Genomic DNA, 16,945 nt, shown 5'->3' with positions numbered 1-16,945 from the left:
TCAGTTCCATTTCCTTCTCCATTCTAGAAGCTTAAAACTGGCAACAATACTTGTTTCCTTTCTTGTCATTCTCCCAAAGATAATGTACTTTACTAGAAAAATTACAATAGAACCTCCTTTTTTACAAATGGTACCCTTTTTCTACTCTCCCCATGCCTGAAACACAAGTTATGATCACGTTACATTCATAATTTCTTGTTCTACATCCATAAGATATGGCTAGCCCATATACCAACTATGGAGTCAAAGAGTAGTACAACGTATAGTAGTCTGAAACTACTAAGAACTAGTTTCTGCCATTAATACATACTGGTCTGTGACACTTGACATCTCAACATTCTAGGTAATTTTCTTTGTGTAATAATATTTTCCTATTTCATTTAAAAACTATTTAACATTAATTTTTTTTTAATCTTGAGTTCCAAATTTTTTGTAGGTAACTTTTTAAAACTATAAATTGCAGAAAAGATGCTAACCTGAACTGGTTGACTTAGTTTCCTGACCTAAAATTCCCTATATCAGTGAAATCATAAGTCCAGATCCCTATCCTTTCTACCTATTATAGATGTTATCTTTTCTAATGTTAAAAGTGTGCCAAGAAGTTAACCACAGCCTCCTCTTCACACTTACATCTCCCTGTCCAGAACGGCCTGTCCTTTTCATCACAGTACATTTACCACTATTAACAAAGTTATAGCCTTGTCTATATTTACTGTCCTATCTCCAAAAAAAAAAAAATGTTACAGCCTTTAGGCTTGACTTGCCCATTAAAATTGTCACAAAGGAGCCAGATACTTTCTCCAAAATTGATCATTTTTCTGCTTATCCAAGATTCATGTCAAAATCCATTTATCTAGAAAATTGAATTATCTCACATCCTTTGGGATGGTTATAGTTGAATTAACCAGGATCTCCACTCTATAATCTAAATGGGTACCTCCTTTTACCTTTAGGAAATTACATACTTGCTTTTTCCAATATTTCTCTTGAAGTGACCTTTCACATGATCTGCTTTTCTCAGAAAAGCTTCCTTTTCTCTCTTCCTTTTTTCTACTTTATCCAGCCAAAGCAGGAAACCTTGTGAGACAGGCATCCAAAAGCATCCAAAGACAGATTGCTGAGTGTTTGTGAGTCAGATTATGACACTGTGAGTCAGCTCTAATGATTATGAAGTTCTCTCTTACAGTGAGCTGGATCCAGTTTTCTCTGTTATTTCTACCCATCAGTATTCATTTTCTTTTCTAATACAACACAAAGAAAAGCCAAGATCTGTTCCATGTGACAGGCAAGCCTTCAAATATGTGAAGACAGCTGTGCTACCCCTACATTTTCTCTCTTCTCCATTAAATTTCCTGGATCTTTCTCTTGTTTCTCTTATGACATGGTTTCTGGGATTCTCATTGTTCTGGTTATTCTTCTATGGATCTACTCTAAATGGTTTTCCTAACTCCTCCAGACATCTAGGATGCTGCAACAATTGCTATTATTGATCAATTGTTTCAGTCCTGAATCTTTGTGACTTTTATTTGGAATTTTCTTGGCAAGATACTAGAATGGTTTGCCATTTCTTTTTCCAGCTCATTTTACAAAATGATGGCAGAGAAATAAAAAGCATCAAATGATAGGAAGAGAAAGGGACAAAGTCACAGATATTGGTTCTAGAATACTTCTGCATAAAAACCAAAACTTCCCAGTCTTTTCATGAAACCACCCTTAAACTCTCATATATAACCACTTACTACATCCTGTTAATCCTATCACCTCACTGTCTCACCTGGCCAATCCTTCCATCATCTGCTCGGCCACCTTACATCCTTTTGCCTATATTACTCCAGTCATAGTCTCTTTTCATTGTTTTCCCTGGTTTGTTGCAATAATAGTTTTTTCTTTATTCTCTCATTCTCCCTTATCCATTTCGTTTTCCACAAAGCTGCCAAAGTGAACTATTTCTAAAGCAAAGGCTTCATATGTCACTTTTCTTGAAGTTTCCTTGGCTCTTACATTTTTCTTCCCCTCCCCCCCAGGAATAATGTAAGCTTGTTGTAGGCAAGTACTGTTTTCAATGGGTTTGGTATCCATGGCCTTACATTGTAGGGACCTGATTAACACTTGTTAATTGAACTGAATCACACATTCCAGGGGAATTTTATGCACAGTGCAGATAGATCTGAAACTTAATTTGCAAAATCTAGCAAACAAACATCAGTTTCTTGTACTAAACTCAATTCAATCTCATCAAACCATTGGTTACCCTATTTGGGTTTTTCTTGTATAGGGTCACACAGTTAACAAGTATCAGAGACAGGATTTGAACTCAGGACTTCCTGACTCCACACCTGGCATTCTGTCTATTGCACCAGCTAACTTCTCACTCCCTAAAGAGCACCAACCTACTCCACTGCAAAATTGACTTTGACTTTTGTTTTATTGCAGATGATCATAGCAGGGTTAAACTGGCACAACTTGCAGAAAAAGATGGCAAACTGACTGATTACATCAATGCCAATTATGTAGATGTAAGTATACTTTTTTTCCTTAACCACATTACGAAAAAAAATTATGCTTGAAACTTAATTGTTGATAAGCTCCATGAAGGTAGGAACCATTTCTAATCCTCAGTTCTAATTTTCCTCAGTGCTTGTTTAATAAGTATTTGTTAAATTGTGTAGAATTAAAAGGGGAAATAAGATCTAATCAATTTATTAAATGTAGTACTAGCACAATTCTCTACTTATGTAAGCTCTTATTAAAATATTATACTCAAAGATATAAATGATAAATAAATTTAACATATTTTTTTAGAAAAATTGACATAAGTTTTTAATGCAAGATGAGGCTCATCCCCTCTTGTAAGTTTCGCACTTGCTGAGAATGTTAATTCTCTCTCTCTTAGAATACTGGTCTATCTCATATAATTCTCTTATAGCACATAATATCTATTATAGCAAGTCATCATTAAATACATTAAATGGTAGTCTGAACAAAACCAAGAAAAACTATTCTGTTTATTGGTCTAATTTGTCAATCATTTTTATCCTTGTGCATTCTTAAGAATACACTCCCATCATGGAGGTGAGGTTGATTTATGGAGATTTTTTATATTTTCAAGGTGGTATTTGGTAACAATTAGGGTACTCAACTTCCATTAATATAGGTAATTGTACCTACTATATTAATAGTAGCAACGTTGAGATTTGGGAGAAAAGGCAATGCCAAACTGTTTCAAATGCCCCAGAATCTTAAATACTGTTCAAATTAAGACATTCAATAAAGCATGGGAAAATGAGTCAGATTTCACAAATGGGTTCATGCTTCCTATATGGTATGAGATAAAAACAAGTTTAAATCTGGGAAGCTCCTAAAATTTCATTAATGTATACATGGTATTCACAAGTAAAACAAAGACACACAGTATCCAAAGAACTTTCAGATTTTACAAATATACTTCCATCCTCATCTTTACAAAACAACAATAGCAATATCACTAAGTCTTTTATAGCAGGAAACAAAAATGAGAAACTAGTACTAACACTGATCATTTGTTCCTTTTAGGGCTACAATAGACCCAAAGCTTACATTGCAGCTCAAGGCCCATTAAAATCCACAGCAGAAGATTTCTGGAGAATGATATGGGAACATAATGTGGAAGTGATTGTAATGATAACCAACCTAGTTGAAAAAGGAAGGGTATGTAAATCACTTAATATGGTATTTTTAAAGAGGCTTTTCACTTGACTGAGATGAAACAGAATCATAGTTAGGAGATAGAAAAAATTATGAAAATGAACCAATATTGTTTTTTTTTAATTTTTTTCACAAATGTAATAACTAAAAGGGAAATGCTGAGAACATAGAACAAAAAGTTATTATTAGAAACCTATCTGATTTGAATATTTTCCTGTATATTTATATTATAATTAGAAAGACATTTCTTGAGTAACAAGTGGTAAAATGGAAAAAATATTGCATCAGACCTAGGTTCTAGTCCTAAATAGCCACTAATTATTGCAAACTGAGGCAGTTTATTTAGTTAGGATTGTAGCGACATAGATGTCAAGTTTGAAAGGACTTTAGAAGTTGTCTAAATTTTCTAGTATAAGTCCACTGATTCTACATCCAGCATTCTTTCCATGATCCCACATTGATCTCCAAATTCCAATGCTTTATAATCTCTTCTGTGATTGATTTCAATGTGAGCTTTATGGGAAAATGGACAGTGTAAAATGCTGCGTTTAGAATGAAGAAGATCTGATTCACATGCTAGCTCTGACATCTACTAGGTGGGTGACTGAGGAAAAAAATCTAGACTTTTAAGTATATTAAATGACAATTGTGATATTCTTACTATTCTCAGTTTCTTAAGCTAAGAAATTCACAGGTCTTTAGTACATTCCTTAGAAATGAGAAGACTTAGAAGAGTGAGTATATACATGTCTGGTTCCTTCCTTTCTTACTTACTTTAAAATTGAGCATTACGAAAACTAAACTTATAACTCTACTTCATTTGTTACAGAGGAAATGTGATCAGTACTGGCCTGTTGATGGTAGTGAAGAATATGGAAACTTTTTGGTCACACAGAAGAGTGTTCGGGTACTTGCCTATTACACTGTGCGGAACTTTACTCTTAGAAATACTAAGATAAAAAAGGTTAGTTCAGTACAAGTTGATTATTCAGTCAAGCAGAATTCTTTAATTATTTAAAGTACTTCCATAATCCTTTATTTACCATCCTAATCATCAAATGAGGATTAATTTTCATATAATTTGAGTATTTAGTATATTTTATTATTTTCTAATGCACTAAAAAAGTCAAACCATACATAATCTATATTATTAACCATCCATTAACCAACATGCTGCACATACTAGAGCATCTTGCCATAACAAATAAGAAAATATTTGCTGTGCCAATTTAAATAAATTTTGAATGTATAACTCTATTATGGAAAATTTTAGACTAAATACATATAGCTCAATAAATATTTGGATTAGCATATAGCTTTCATTCATCAATAAAAGTTTCCCCTTAAGAAGCCAAGAGTGAACCTTCAGTTGCAAATCAGGGATTACATAATTTTTGATGCAGTGGACATTACAGTGAATATTATTTGCTGTTTATTGCTCATTATCAAAATATTACTTCTACCAGAGGAAGTGTAGAAAACTATACAAGGATAAGAGTTCTTCACTTGGAGTTGTGAATTTTTTTTAAAAAATATTTTGATAATTGTACTTCTGCTCTCTCCAAGGCATTTCGGGTCACAGAGTAAGTGTTAAGTGGCTAAGATTGGATTTGTACTGAGGTCATCCACTGCATCCTCTGGCTGCCCCGTTGATAGCAGTATCTCAATAAAATTGGTTTTGTTTGTAATGCTATATATTTTATTTTATGAATTGAAAACATTATTCCAAGGATGGGTATATTGGCTTCAAGAGATTGCCTAAATGTTAACTTGGGTTAAGAATCCCTTCTCTTTCCTGTCATCAAAGCAGAAAGAACTAGGTGGAGATTAGTGGAGAATAATCAAGCCATTTAATTCAATGGTTCCTTACTGATCCCGACTCAACACTGTGGTAGGCAACATAGAGGTTATAAAAGTATGGGAAGTAGTTCCAAAGTTTCTATTCTACTTGTAGGAAACAAAATATGCACACATGAAATGAATACAAAAAATTTCAGAGTGCTGCTGTCCCTTGTTCTTTGAACTATAAGTGATACTTTAGAAAGCCAATCTATCAATGTGAGCTGATAGCTATTTTCTTATAAAGATTTCACTTTGTGAGGTTATTACTAGAGGATATCAAGATTAATAATTCTTAAACTCATGGAATTTATAAGTTCATAGAGGCCTCTAGACGATGTAATGGATAGATTGTGGGACTTGAAGTCAGGAAGATCTGAGTTCAAATGCTGTCTCAGACAGTTATTAGCTGTGTGACTCTAGGTATGTTTATTTTTCAGCTTTAGTTCCCACATCTATAAAATGGGATAACAATGGCACTTACCTCATAGGATTGTTATAAGATTAAAGTGAGTTAACATAAGAAATACTTTGTAAACATTAAAGTGCTATATAAATGCTATCTATTATTATTCTAGTTAGACCTGGTGCAATATACACAAAAACATGTATTATAATACCAAAAAGAGAATGAAAGAGACACAGGAGAGGCACATAGTGCTGTGAGAGATATAAGAAGAGAAAATATGGTATCTTGCTAGGAGTAATCAGGGAAAACTTCATGGAGGAAGTAGCATTTGAGCAGGACCAGAGAATGAGGAAAATGATAAGGAGCAAAGGGCTAATAATGAGAAGTATTTCCTGAACCTAGAGAACTAGGAGAAAAGAGCAGGTTTAGGGGATCATTTGAATAGTTCAATCTAGAAAGAAAACAGAAGAGTCTCACCTCTTCTATTCTGCTCCTCCAGTTTATGCTCAGTTATGTGTTGGATCTTTAGTTCATGGGTTGCTCAGTTTGATTTTAGATATAATCCTGAAGTTCTAGCCTCTTAACACTCAGTCCATGTGTCCCCATAAACAGCCTGTAGACACAATTAGCTCTTAGCAAACAGCATTTATTAAATTGGTATAGTTAAAAGAATTACAAAACATTTCCCTAAATAAATCTTGACACTGCCACAAAACCACAGAAATCCTGGGAAGGATAGACTCCCACTTAGAATACAGTAGTAATGGGGCACATGCAAAAGAAACACGTGGCCAAAGCAATTAAGTATGTCCTTTCTCTCTTAACAGAGTGCTCACAAAGCTTCCTTTGAGTACAATATTATCTTTACTGAACATATTCCTCAGCAGGGATCTCAAGATCAGTTCTGTTTTCTGATTCAACTCTTTTCTCTGTTGCCTGGGGGTCCTATTCTTTAAAGATACTTCCTATTTTAAGAAACTGCCTTTCTCAATTGTCTCTTCTCCTTGATGGATGCAGTGCCCCCTAGTAGTCAAGTAATTCTCCTTCAAAGATACCTAGCAAAGACAAGCCACTGAATGCTCCACAGGCAGCTTCCAGCTTGCATCGTTTCTTGTTCTTGGACTTGAAAACTCCAGCAAGGTTTACTTATTTAAAACACCCAGGAACATGGCTAATTTGCTAGTTCAGAAATCACATTGTTTCCTTCTTGATTCAAAAGAAAAGTTAAAGCTTATAAAGGAATCACCTATAGAGGGTGCATTTTTACAATGAATTTAATACTCTATTAACACCTAGTGATTGTATTATGAGTTATTTGTTCTGGGAGATGTTGAGTTAGGTAGAATCCAACTCCTCAGCAAATATATGAAGTGACATAATGTGTTTCCTAGTAAAAGAAATGGAAGTGTCTGGGCTAAGATTCATCATACATATGATTGTTTTTACCCCTTATTTATTCTTTAAGGGTTCCCAAAAAGGACGACCAACTGGCCGTTTGGTAACCCAATATCACTATACTCAATGGCCCGACATGGGGGTCCCAGAGTATACTTTGCCAGTGCTCACATTTGTACGGAAGGCATCACATGCTAAACGTCATGCAGTGGGACCTGTTGTTGTACACTGTAGGTAAGTTTTAAAAGCAATAAAATTGTCTTATTCTGAAACCATATGATTACTTATGTTTCATAAAAAGAAAGCTTTTTCAATACAAATTTATTCAAAAAATATGTGATTTTTCTACACAGTGAAATATGTAAAAATATATGATCTCTTAAATTTCCATTATCAATACGTGCCTGTAATCTTTGGGAGACTGAGGCTGGTGTATTAGAGGTACATTCTGAATTACATTAGGGCTAAAGCAGATTAGGTGACTGCACTAAGTCCAGTACCAAAATGCTTAGTCCCCAAGAGCAGGAGGCACACTGGCATAGGTCAGAAACAGTGGGTCAGAGGTTTTGTGCCAATCAACCCATGAGTAGCCACTATATTTTCAGACTGGGTGAGATAGGGTAACCCAAAATCTGTGTGTGTATCTCCCTGACTCTCTTTCTGCATGTAATATATATTGAATACATGTATATACATATTCACACATACAAATATGGCATTGAGTAAGCCAATTTTCATGGGTGTATGTGTGTGTGTGTATATATATATATATATATATATATATATATATATATATGTGCATTTATGTATATGTATGCTTATATTGTTTGTATACTGAAGAGAGATTGTGCTATTTCTCTATAGATAGATATAGATAGATAGATATAGATATATATATCATCTATCATTAAGAGATTGACTTGTCTAGAGCTAGGATTTTGTTCTATGAAGAAAAGATATAATATTATTTTTTATAATTTTTAAACAATTTCATGTATAATAATTAGTTCATTGTACTTATCTTCATGATCCTATAAGGTAAGTATAATATTAATTCATTTCTTCAGAGCAAATCTAACCATGTAGGTTCCCTGCTCCAATTTCAGGGGATTCTTGTTGGTCTAGGCTAAATTCCAAATATTTCATTTTTGGGGGGGGAGGAAATGGGGTAGGCAAAGAGTAACAATTAAAACTCATCCCATCTGACTCCAGCCTATTTTTCCAGACAGTTCATTTTACTCTCTTTAGCCATGCTATGTTCTAGGTAAACTGGCCTGTTTGCTGTTCTCCTAATTTCTTGTTTCTTGGTGCTTTTGCACTGATTGTCCATTTAGTTGCAGTGTTTTCCATTTCACTGCTGTCTGTTGGAATGCCTTGTATCACCCTTCAAGGACCAGCTCAGATGATACTTCAAGGGGTTAATGTTCTCATACACACACAAAGGTTTATTTTTTTCACATGTTGAAAGCATGATTTGTGTTTCTTCTCCATGTTCTTATTCTATTCCTCTGATGGAAAGTGCCTTGAAGGGCAGGCTTATCCCTACATCACCATTGCCTAGCACAATGTCTTGCTAGATTCTTAAATAAATCCTTTTTGCATAGTTTAATGAAATTATTGAGTGACTGGCATGTATAAGCCATTGTTCCAGGAGTTAAAGGAATAACAAAATACAAGATTTTTACCTATTTTATCTATTATCTATCTTTTATCTATTTTTATTTTATATATTATGTTTTTAATAGATTATGTTTATCTATTATCTATTTTTTATTTTCCTTCAAGACATTTATAGTGTAGAGTTCATCTCTATTTCTTTAAAGAGCTTATTTGAAGAAACTGAGGCACAGAGGAGAATGAGCTGCCCAAGCAGAGCTGCCCAGAGTTTCCTGTTCCTTTTCAGGAGTTCTTTCCAATATGCCATATTGGTTTGGTTTTTTTTATGTTTTCTGTATACAAATTTCATTTTTACTCAAGGACCCTTTGTTTCCCAGTTTGGACTTCTGAATACATAGAATAGTTTGTTAGGAAGAAGAAAAAATAAATCTTTTTGATTTTCCATGCTTATTTTTCAGTTGCTGCTTCATGGCTGCAAACATTAAGACCCAGGCTTTGTGCTGTTTTTGATGAGAAGATACTGGTATTTCATAAGGCAGTGATGATTTCCTTTTGAACCATGACTTAGCTATTTATGATTTCTGATCTCAGGGAAAGACTTAGAAAAAAAGTTTGAGAGAACTATTTGATCTCTTTAATCTGATGTTCTGATGATAGCTAGTCTGAAGAAACTCAGAAAAATGCCTGAAAAATAGCTCTGAAGGTCAGGGATTGTTTCAGAGCAATAGAGAAGTAGAAGGCTATTGTGTATGAACAGGTGCTGATTTTCCATTCTAGCACTTCAGCCTCTTGGGAGCATTTGAAAAGAAGCCTTTCCTATAAATCTGTCCCTCTGGCAGTGGTTGAAGGAGTCAATAGATAATGGTCCTTTATAAATGACTGGAGTTCGGCTTTATTTTCAGAGATCTTACTGAAATGACATTTTCAGCAGAAGGGCTTATAAAATTCCACGCTTTATTAATACCGAAACCTTCACAACCATATCTTCCTGGTAATATTGACACATGGGCCTTTTCTTCTTGAAACCAAAGCAGTATTGCATGAGACTAAAGCTTTTATTTTCTCTAAATATATTAAAAAAAAAAAAAAAAAACTCACCATGATAAACTGAATCAGGTTTCCTGTAGAAGAAAAAAATAAAAACCTTGTAGAAATATTCAAACAACTATTTCAGTATAAATATGTGAAATGATCCATTTGGATTTGGAAGGCTTGTCTATATTGCTAAATCTTTTTTGATGGTGGATAGCTAAATCATTCATGGGATTCATCTAGTTTCAGCCCAATTGTGGCCTCTGTTCAAATTCATTTTCCATGCTTCTCTCTGAAGTGTTCCTTTGTTTTTATGTCCCCTTCAGTGCTGGGGTTGGACGAACAGGCACATACATTGTGTTAGACAGCATGTTGCAACAAATCCAACAAGAAGGAACTGTCAACATATTTGGATTCTTAAAACACATACGCTCACAAAGAAACTACTTGGTGCAGACGGAGGTAAGAAAGGATGATCTCAGTATTTCTGAATAATAATCCATATTCCCATGATGTTTGAAGGGTTACAAAGTACATTTTGGCAACAACTCTGTGAAATAAGGAAAAACAAATGTATTATTGGCTCCATGTTACCAATAAGAAAACTGAGTTTTGTAAGAATTAAATAACTTGTACAAAGTAGCTGTTGGAAAAACATGGGAGATAAGTACAGATAAGATTAAAAACCAGATTCCAGTTAAGACTAAACCCTTTTCTACTACACTGCAGAACATCACTAAAGAACAGATTTATTTTTTGTTTTTGCCATTATCAGAAAGGAAATTATCCAAGCTGGATAAACTGTTAATCCAATCTAGTGTGGGATTTGTGAACATACATTCTAGAGGCAGTTAGGTGGGCTCAATGGATAGAACACAGAGTCTGGAGTCAAGAAGCTCTGAATCCAAATGTAACCCAGATACATACCAACAGTGTTACTTTGTATGATAATCACTTATATCCTCTGTTTGCAAACAGTATGCACAACACTAAATGACTAATAATGGAGTTAATTCTTTTGGGGGGTTTTCCTTTAACCTAATTTGTCATCTCTTAAGTTTAGGGGTACAAGTAAATCAGTACAGATTCATTGCTTCTACAGGAGCAACAATAACAAGAACTCAGAGATAGGCCCTAGCAATGGTTTGCCAGCAAGGATCATAATTCAAAGAACAGTAAACCGCTATTCCTCAAAATGGCTTCTTTTTCTCTCCTAATATTGATGTAAATATATCATAAAATTTAGAGTTGGAAGGGATCTTGTTGTTTGTTTTACAGTTGTATCTGACTCTTTACAAAGCCCTTTGAGATTTTCTTGGCAAAGATACTGAAGAGATTTTCCATTTCTTTCTCCGACTCATTTTACAGATGTGGAAACTGAGTCATGAGGGGTTAAGTGGCTTGTCCACGGTTACACAGCTTTTAGGCTAGATTTGAATTCAGGTCTCCCTGACCTCAAGCCCAGTGCCTTATCCTTTGTGCCACTGAGCTGCCTTTGAGAGACCTTCTAGTCTAATCTCATTTTACATTTAAGGAAACTGAGGCTCCAAAATATTAAATGATTTTTCCAAAGTCATGTGACTATTAAGCAGAAAAGACAAAAAAGACATTTCAGGCTTGGTTTTCTGATTCAAAATCCATTGTTCTTTCTATTTGTTTACATTACCAATTGACCAATAGTGTGAGAATCAAACAAGTGTATTTTCCTTTCCTTCACTTCTTTCATTTCTAAATTATGATGAATTTGGATTTAATGGGGTAGGCAATATTACTTTATTTAAATTTCTGGTTTAAAACCTTGGGGAAAAGATAAGCAGTTTTATTGCCAATCTATCTGAAGTTTTATATTTTTAATACTAATATTAGCTACTATAAATATTACACTTTGAGGTTTATAGTGTGCTTTACAAAGTACTATCTCATGGGAGATGAGTACAGTTGTTATATACATTTTACAGATGAGGAAATTGAGGTGGAGAGAGATTGTAACTTGCTCATAATCACATAGCTAGCAAATATCTGAAACCAGATTGAACTCAAGTTTTATTCCAGGTCCGGTATTCTTGCCATTGTGCTACCCATGTGCCTCCAATTTCTTAGGTGGTTGGAACTGGGGAGGGAATACTTAGAAATTACCAAATCAAACTCACTTTTTTTAATGAGGGAAAAGAAAGGGGGAAACCCCATTTCTCGGTGCATAGACAGTAAGCTAATCCCATGAGGCGCAGTGTCCCCTGTAAATGAATTTACAGGCCTGAAAACCTAGATTGATAAATAAAAGGTTTATTGTAGGAATTTGGAAGTAAAACTCAATTAGAAAGACGCCAGGGCCGAAGGTGGCCACTGGGCGGGCAGGAACCCTTACATGGTCGGTAGGATACCATGTGTTGGCTGGGAGGGCTCCTGCAAAGAGAGCGGTTGGCTCATTTCTTTTATACCTAGAAGATGATGGGTAGTACCCCCAAGTTCTTGGCGGGCTTTTCAGTTAGTTCAGATCAGGTGAGGGCTGGGGGAAGCTGAGCTGATAGTGGGGCTGGGCCTGGATATTCAAAGGGTGCCTTTGACCAGGATTTGTGAACCAGGGTCAGCCATGGGTTGGGCAATTATAAAGGAATCTTAAAGGGACTTCAACCCCATCATTTACTATCTGGTAAAATTATAGCATAACACATAAGTCACTTAATAAATGTTTATTGATTGTTAAATCCCAAAGAAATTAAATAACTTTCTTCAGTTAGCTTTTGTATCTCTCTTTTTCCAGTTGGTTAATTCTACTTTTGAAGCTATTGTTTATTTCAGTGGATTTTTTGTTTGCATTTGGCCAATTACATTTTTTAAGGAATTACCTTCCTTTTCCATACTTTCTCTTACATACCTCTTATTTCCTTTCTCATCTTTTATTCTATCTCTCTTATTTGCCTTTTAAAGTCATTTATGAGCACTCCCAAGAAGCCTCTTTGGGCTTGAGACCAAAAGTCATATCACTCTTTGAGATTTCCTCTGTGGATATTTTGTACTCGTCTGAGTTGGTGTTTTGGTCTTCCCTATCACCATAGTAGCTTTCTAAAGTTCTTTTCTGTTTCCCACTGATTTTCTTTCTTTTTCTTTGGTATTTCTTCTTTTTTTGACTTTTATTGTCGAGCTCTGCTCCTGGGGTAAACAGGGTGCTGTCCCAAGTTTCCTGTGCACTGGGGACTGCCCTACTGGTTTACTATTTTGTTGAACCAGGACTGAGAATCTCAGTAGCAGATCTGCTGTGATAATGACCTTCTCACAAGCTTCTCCAGTCTGTCTGAGTTGGACTGAATACTCCATTTATCTCAGTAAGACTGGCCTTTCTTGAAGTTGTTTTGTTTTGTTTTGTTTTCCCAATCTGTATTGAGCTGGAGAGTGGTTTCATTCAGACAGTGATCCTTACCCAAATTAAAATCAGAGACTCAAGGTAGAAATAAAAGGCAAAAAAGAGATTTATTACAATCTCACAAGAAAGGGCAATTCACAATAAATAGAAACTGCAAAACACAAAATTAAATACACCCTGAACACAGAAGGACCCCCCCCCACATACACACTATCCCTTTTTTCCCATTGTCTGGGGGAGCCCAGGCTTACATTCTAAACATGGAAGTCTATCCCAGAAACAAAAGAATATTAGTAAATAATTAACTCTTAATTTAAATTTCCCTAGAGAACTGCTATGTAAGCAGACATTCTTGGATGAGAGAATTGTTACCTGAATTCCCAAAGCCATCAACACTTTTAAAAGAAGTACTTAAATGCTAATTAAGAGGTGGGGGGAAACAGGAAGGGAAATGTTCATCCAAGACAATCCAATATTTGCAGGTTTTTAGCTATTTTGTTATTGCAGTCTCAAGTCACTTAGGACATAGTTCAAAGACACATTTCCATGAGAGGTCTTCGCTCGGTTTATCCCATTCAGATGCTTGGTTTCATGTGGTTTTCGAAAGAAACTGGGAGAGCTTAAGCAGCTTCTGGCTTCATTCCATCGTTTTAGTTCCACCTCCTGCCTGACTGAGATTAAGTAATTTGACAAAACCATACAACTAGTTAATAAGAATACTGGGTCTACCCATGGATTACTTTTAAGGCTGAATGAATCATTTTTTCTTGAAATAGTAATGACCATTGTTCTAATCTTCCAAAAGGGACAAAATGTTGTGCCACAGTTCCCTTTTAATTGTCCTGATTCAGTTTCCCTAAATTGTCCTGCCTCTGTTTCCCTGAATTGTTCTGCACAATCCTGCAACACCATCCCTCCCTCCTAATCATGATGATCCAGATAAATAGAAAGACCTTCTACCTTAAACATCATCAGAATGTCGGGTGCCTCTCACTATTCTGTCATCCCAATTTAACAGAATATCTCCCCTCCCCTGTCAGAACCAGATTGATAGTCCCTTCCCACTCACAGTGCTCTGACTCCACCCCTGCCTCAGACTACCCCTGGAAGCCTAGAGGTGTATATGTATATATACTTAATGGGAAGCGCACATTAGCTGCTGGATGCTTTGGACATCAGCCCTGGGGACAGCATGCCCCCAGCACAATCTCTCCCTTTCAAATAAATTATTAAAAACTCTCTAATCTATTCTGCCTCAGTTTCTCCAGCATTACAAAGAGACCAACCTCTCAATTTATATCAATCACCCAAGCATTTATTAACTACTTACCACATATCAGATGAACTGTGAGCCAGGGGATATAAATACAAAGGCAAAACTATTTTGCCCTAATGTGGGGAGATGATCTGTGTATTTAAAATATATATACAGACACATAAATTTGTACATATACTATGAAATGTTGTTCAACTGTTTCCGTTATCCAACTCTTCAAAAATTCATTTGGGGTTTTCTTGGCAAAGATATTGGAGTACGTTGTTATTTCTTTCTCCAACTCATTTTACAGATGAGGAAACTGAGGCAAACAAGATGAAGCGACTTGGCCAGGGTCACATAAGAAGCAAGAGTCTAAGGCTAGATTTGAACTTGGGAAAAAGAGTCTTCTTGACTCCAGACCTGACAGTCTATCCACTGTACCACCTATGGCACAGTATGTTTACAATATATATGCGTGTGTGTACAAAGTGGAGTACATGGCATGACAGGCAATCAGTACAAAGGCATGGAAATGGGAAGAGTAGTATGTGTGAAGAATAGTAAGTAATCTGATTTGTCTACACTATAAGATGTGAGGATGAGAAATAATGTGGAAAAAATGGATAAAAAAGTAGGAGGTGGCAAGGTTGTGAATAACTTTAAATGCCAAAGAGGGAAGTCTCTATTTGATTATAGATAATAAAAAGCACTTGAGTTTATTGAGTTTCTGGGAGAGGTGATTTAATCAGATCTTGTGCTTTAAAGTTTTGGCAGCAAAGTCAAAGATTATAGTGGGGAGAGATCTGAAATAAGGAGACCAGTTGGAAGGCTGCTATAATACCCCAAGCAATCACTAAAAGTGAACAGGGCCTGATATAAGGGCATGGCTATGTAAATGAAAAGGTAGGGAGTGCCTCCCAAATTCCATCACTTCCATCCTTGGTTCTATCCCTGGCACCACGTCATTTTGTACTCCCTAGGACAAGACCCCTGAGAAACATCTCCCAGCTTCTGCCAATCTCCAGCCTGTCCTAGGGTTTTCCCGAACTCTGGACTCAGGCTACTTGCTCTGGAAAAAACCCACCTCCCAACTTCTGTGGACTTCTGTACCTTGGGCCCTCTTCTCTTTTAAAAAATTTTTATTTTTAATTTATGAAATAGATAAGTATTTCCATAATTCCATAATCTGTCATTCAGAATTTGACATGGCAAATCTATTATACATAACTTGCTCTTCCTTTTAAGTACATAATAGTTATCATGTAACTTTCTTTTTTCTCTTCCTTCTTCCTCCCCTTTTATTTCTTTTCTCATTTGTCAATTTTATCACCTCCCATGCATCCAGTTACCAACTGATTTATGTATCCAGTCCTAGTGTCTCTCTCTGTCCTCTGTTCCACTCCCATATCACCAGTTGCCTTGAACATCCCATACTAGAGCATCTCAAACACGGCATGTCTCAATAATTACCTTTTTTCAAAGCCCTCTCCTCTTCTGAACTTTCCTATTATTATTAGGTGTCCTACCATACTCCCAGTAATCCATCTTCCCAAGCTCTTTGTCATTCTCAACTTCTTACTTTCACTGACCCTGAAGATCCAATCGATTACCAAATCTTGTTTCTAATTTCATAACATATGCCATCTATATTACCTTCTCTCACACTGGTACTGTTTTATTGGCCCTCATCAAATAGCTAGCCTTTCAATGGGTCACTATCTCGAGTCACACCAATCTATCCTTCACTCATCTGCCAGAATAATTTTCCTAAAGCACTGGTTTACCAAATTATCCCTTTACTTGGCTAATTCCAATGGCTCCCGATGGAAGTTGTCAAATAAAAAATTTTACATAGTGGTAAAATCACGGGTGCAAACTCACCTCTTCCTCTCCCCCAAAAAATCAGTGTTCTTCCTTATTATTTTGCAGATGTTTATATCTTCAGTAGGTTTAATAGAAATTTTGTATGATCTGGTATTAGAAGAAACCTGGTTTCAACTCCAACCTCTGACCTTTACTTGTTGAGTGGCATGGGCAACTCATCCAACCTGAGTCTCTGTTGTCTCATCAATATAACAAATTTTATAGGTTTGGGTTTTTTTTCAATTTATAGTTTTTGTTTTCCTTATCTTTCAGATGGGCTGGGGGAAAAGAGGATGATATGAATTTGGAACTTGTTCTTAAAAAAAAAAAAAAAAAAAGAAATGTTTAAAAAGTATGTGCTTTTTAAAAATAATTAAAAAATTGAATGCACAAAAAAAGATAAAGATAAAACAGATAATGCATGTAGTTCTCACCTGACAGGATTATGGGTATGATAACATAATATATATAAAGCACTTCTAACATC

At 35.5% G+C, this 16,945-nt stretch overlaps 1 protein-coding gene across 5 annotated transcripts in view; it reads left to right on the top strand.

Annotated features, from left to right (window-relative positions):
• Positions 1–16,945, top strand: part of PTPRZ1 (protein tyrosine phosphatase receptor type Z1) — a 224,910-nt gene that overhangs the window by 195,738 nt on the left and 12,227 nt on the right. For all 5 annotated transcript variants that reach the window (XM_074268136.1, XM_074268135.1, XM_074268133.1 and 2 more), the window contains 5 exons: positions 2,434–2,516; positions 3,553–3,687; positions 4,514–4,648; positions 7,398–7,561; positions 10,303–10,438. In XM_074268136.1, coding sequence (XP_074124237.1) covers positions 2,434–2,516; positions 3,553–3,687; positions 4,514–4,648; positions 7,398–7,561; positions 10,303–10,438 — 653 coding nt within the window. The remainder of the gene's footprint in view (positions 1–2,433; positions 2,517–3,552; positions 3,688–4,513; positions 4,649–7,397; positions 7,562–10,302; positions 10,439–16,945) is intronic.

Source organism: Sminthopsis crassicaudata, chromosome 5, assembly GCF_048593235.1.
Source record: "Sminthopsis crassicaudata isolate SCR6 chromosome 5, ASM4859323v1, whole genome shotgun sequence".
Taxonomy (NCBI): domain Eukaryota; kingdom Metazoa; phylum Chordata; class Mammalia; order Dasyuromorphia; family Dasyuridae; genus Sminthopsis; species Sminthopsis crassicaudata.
This window is presented reverse-complemented; position numbering and strand designations above follow the sequence as displayed.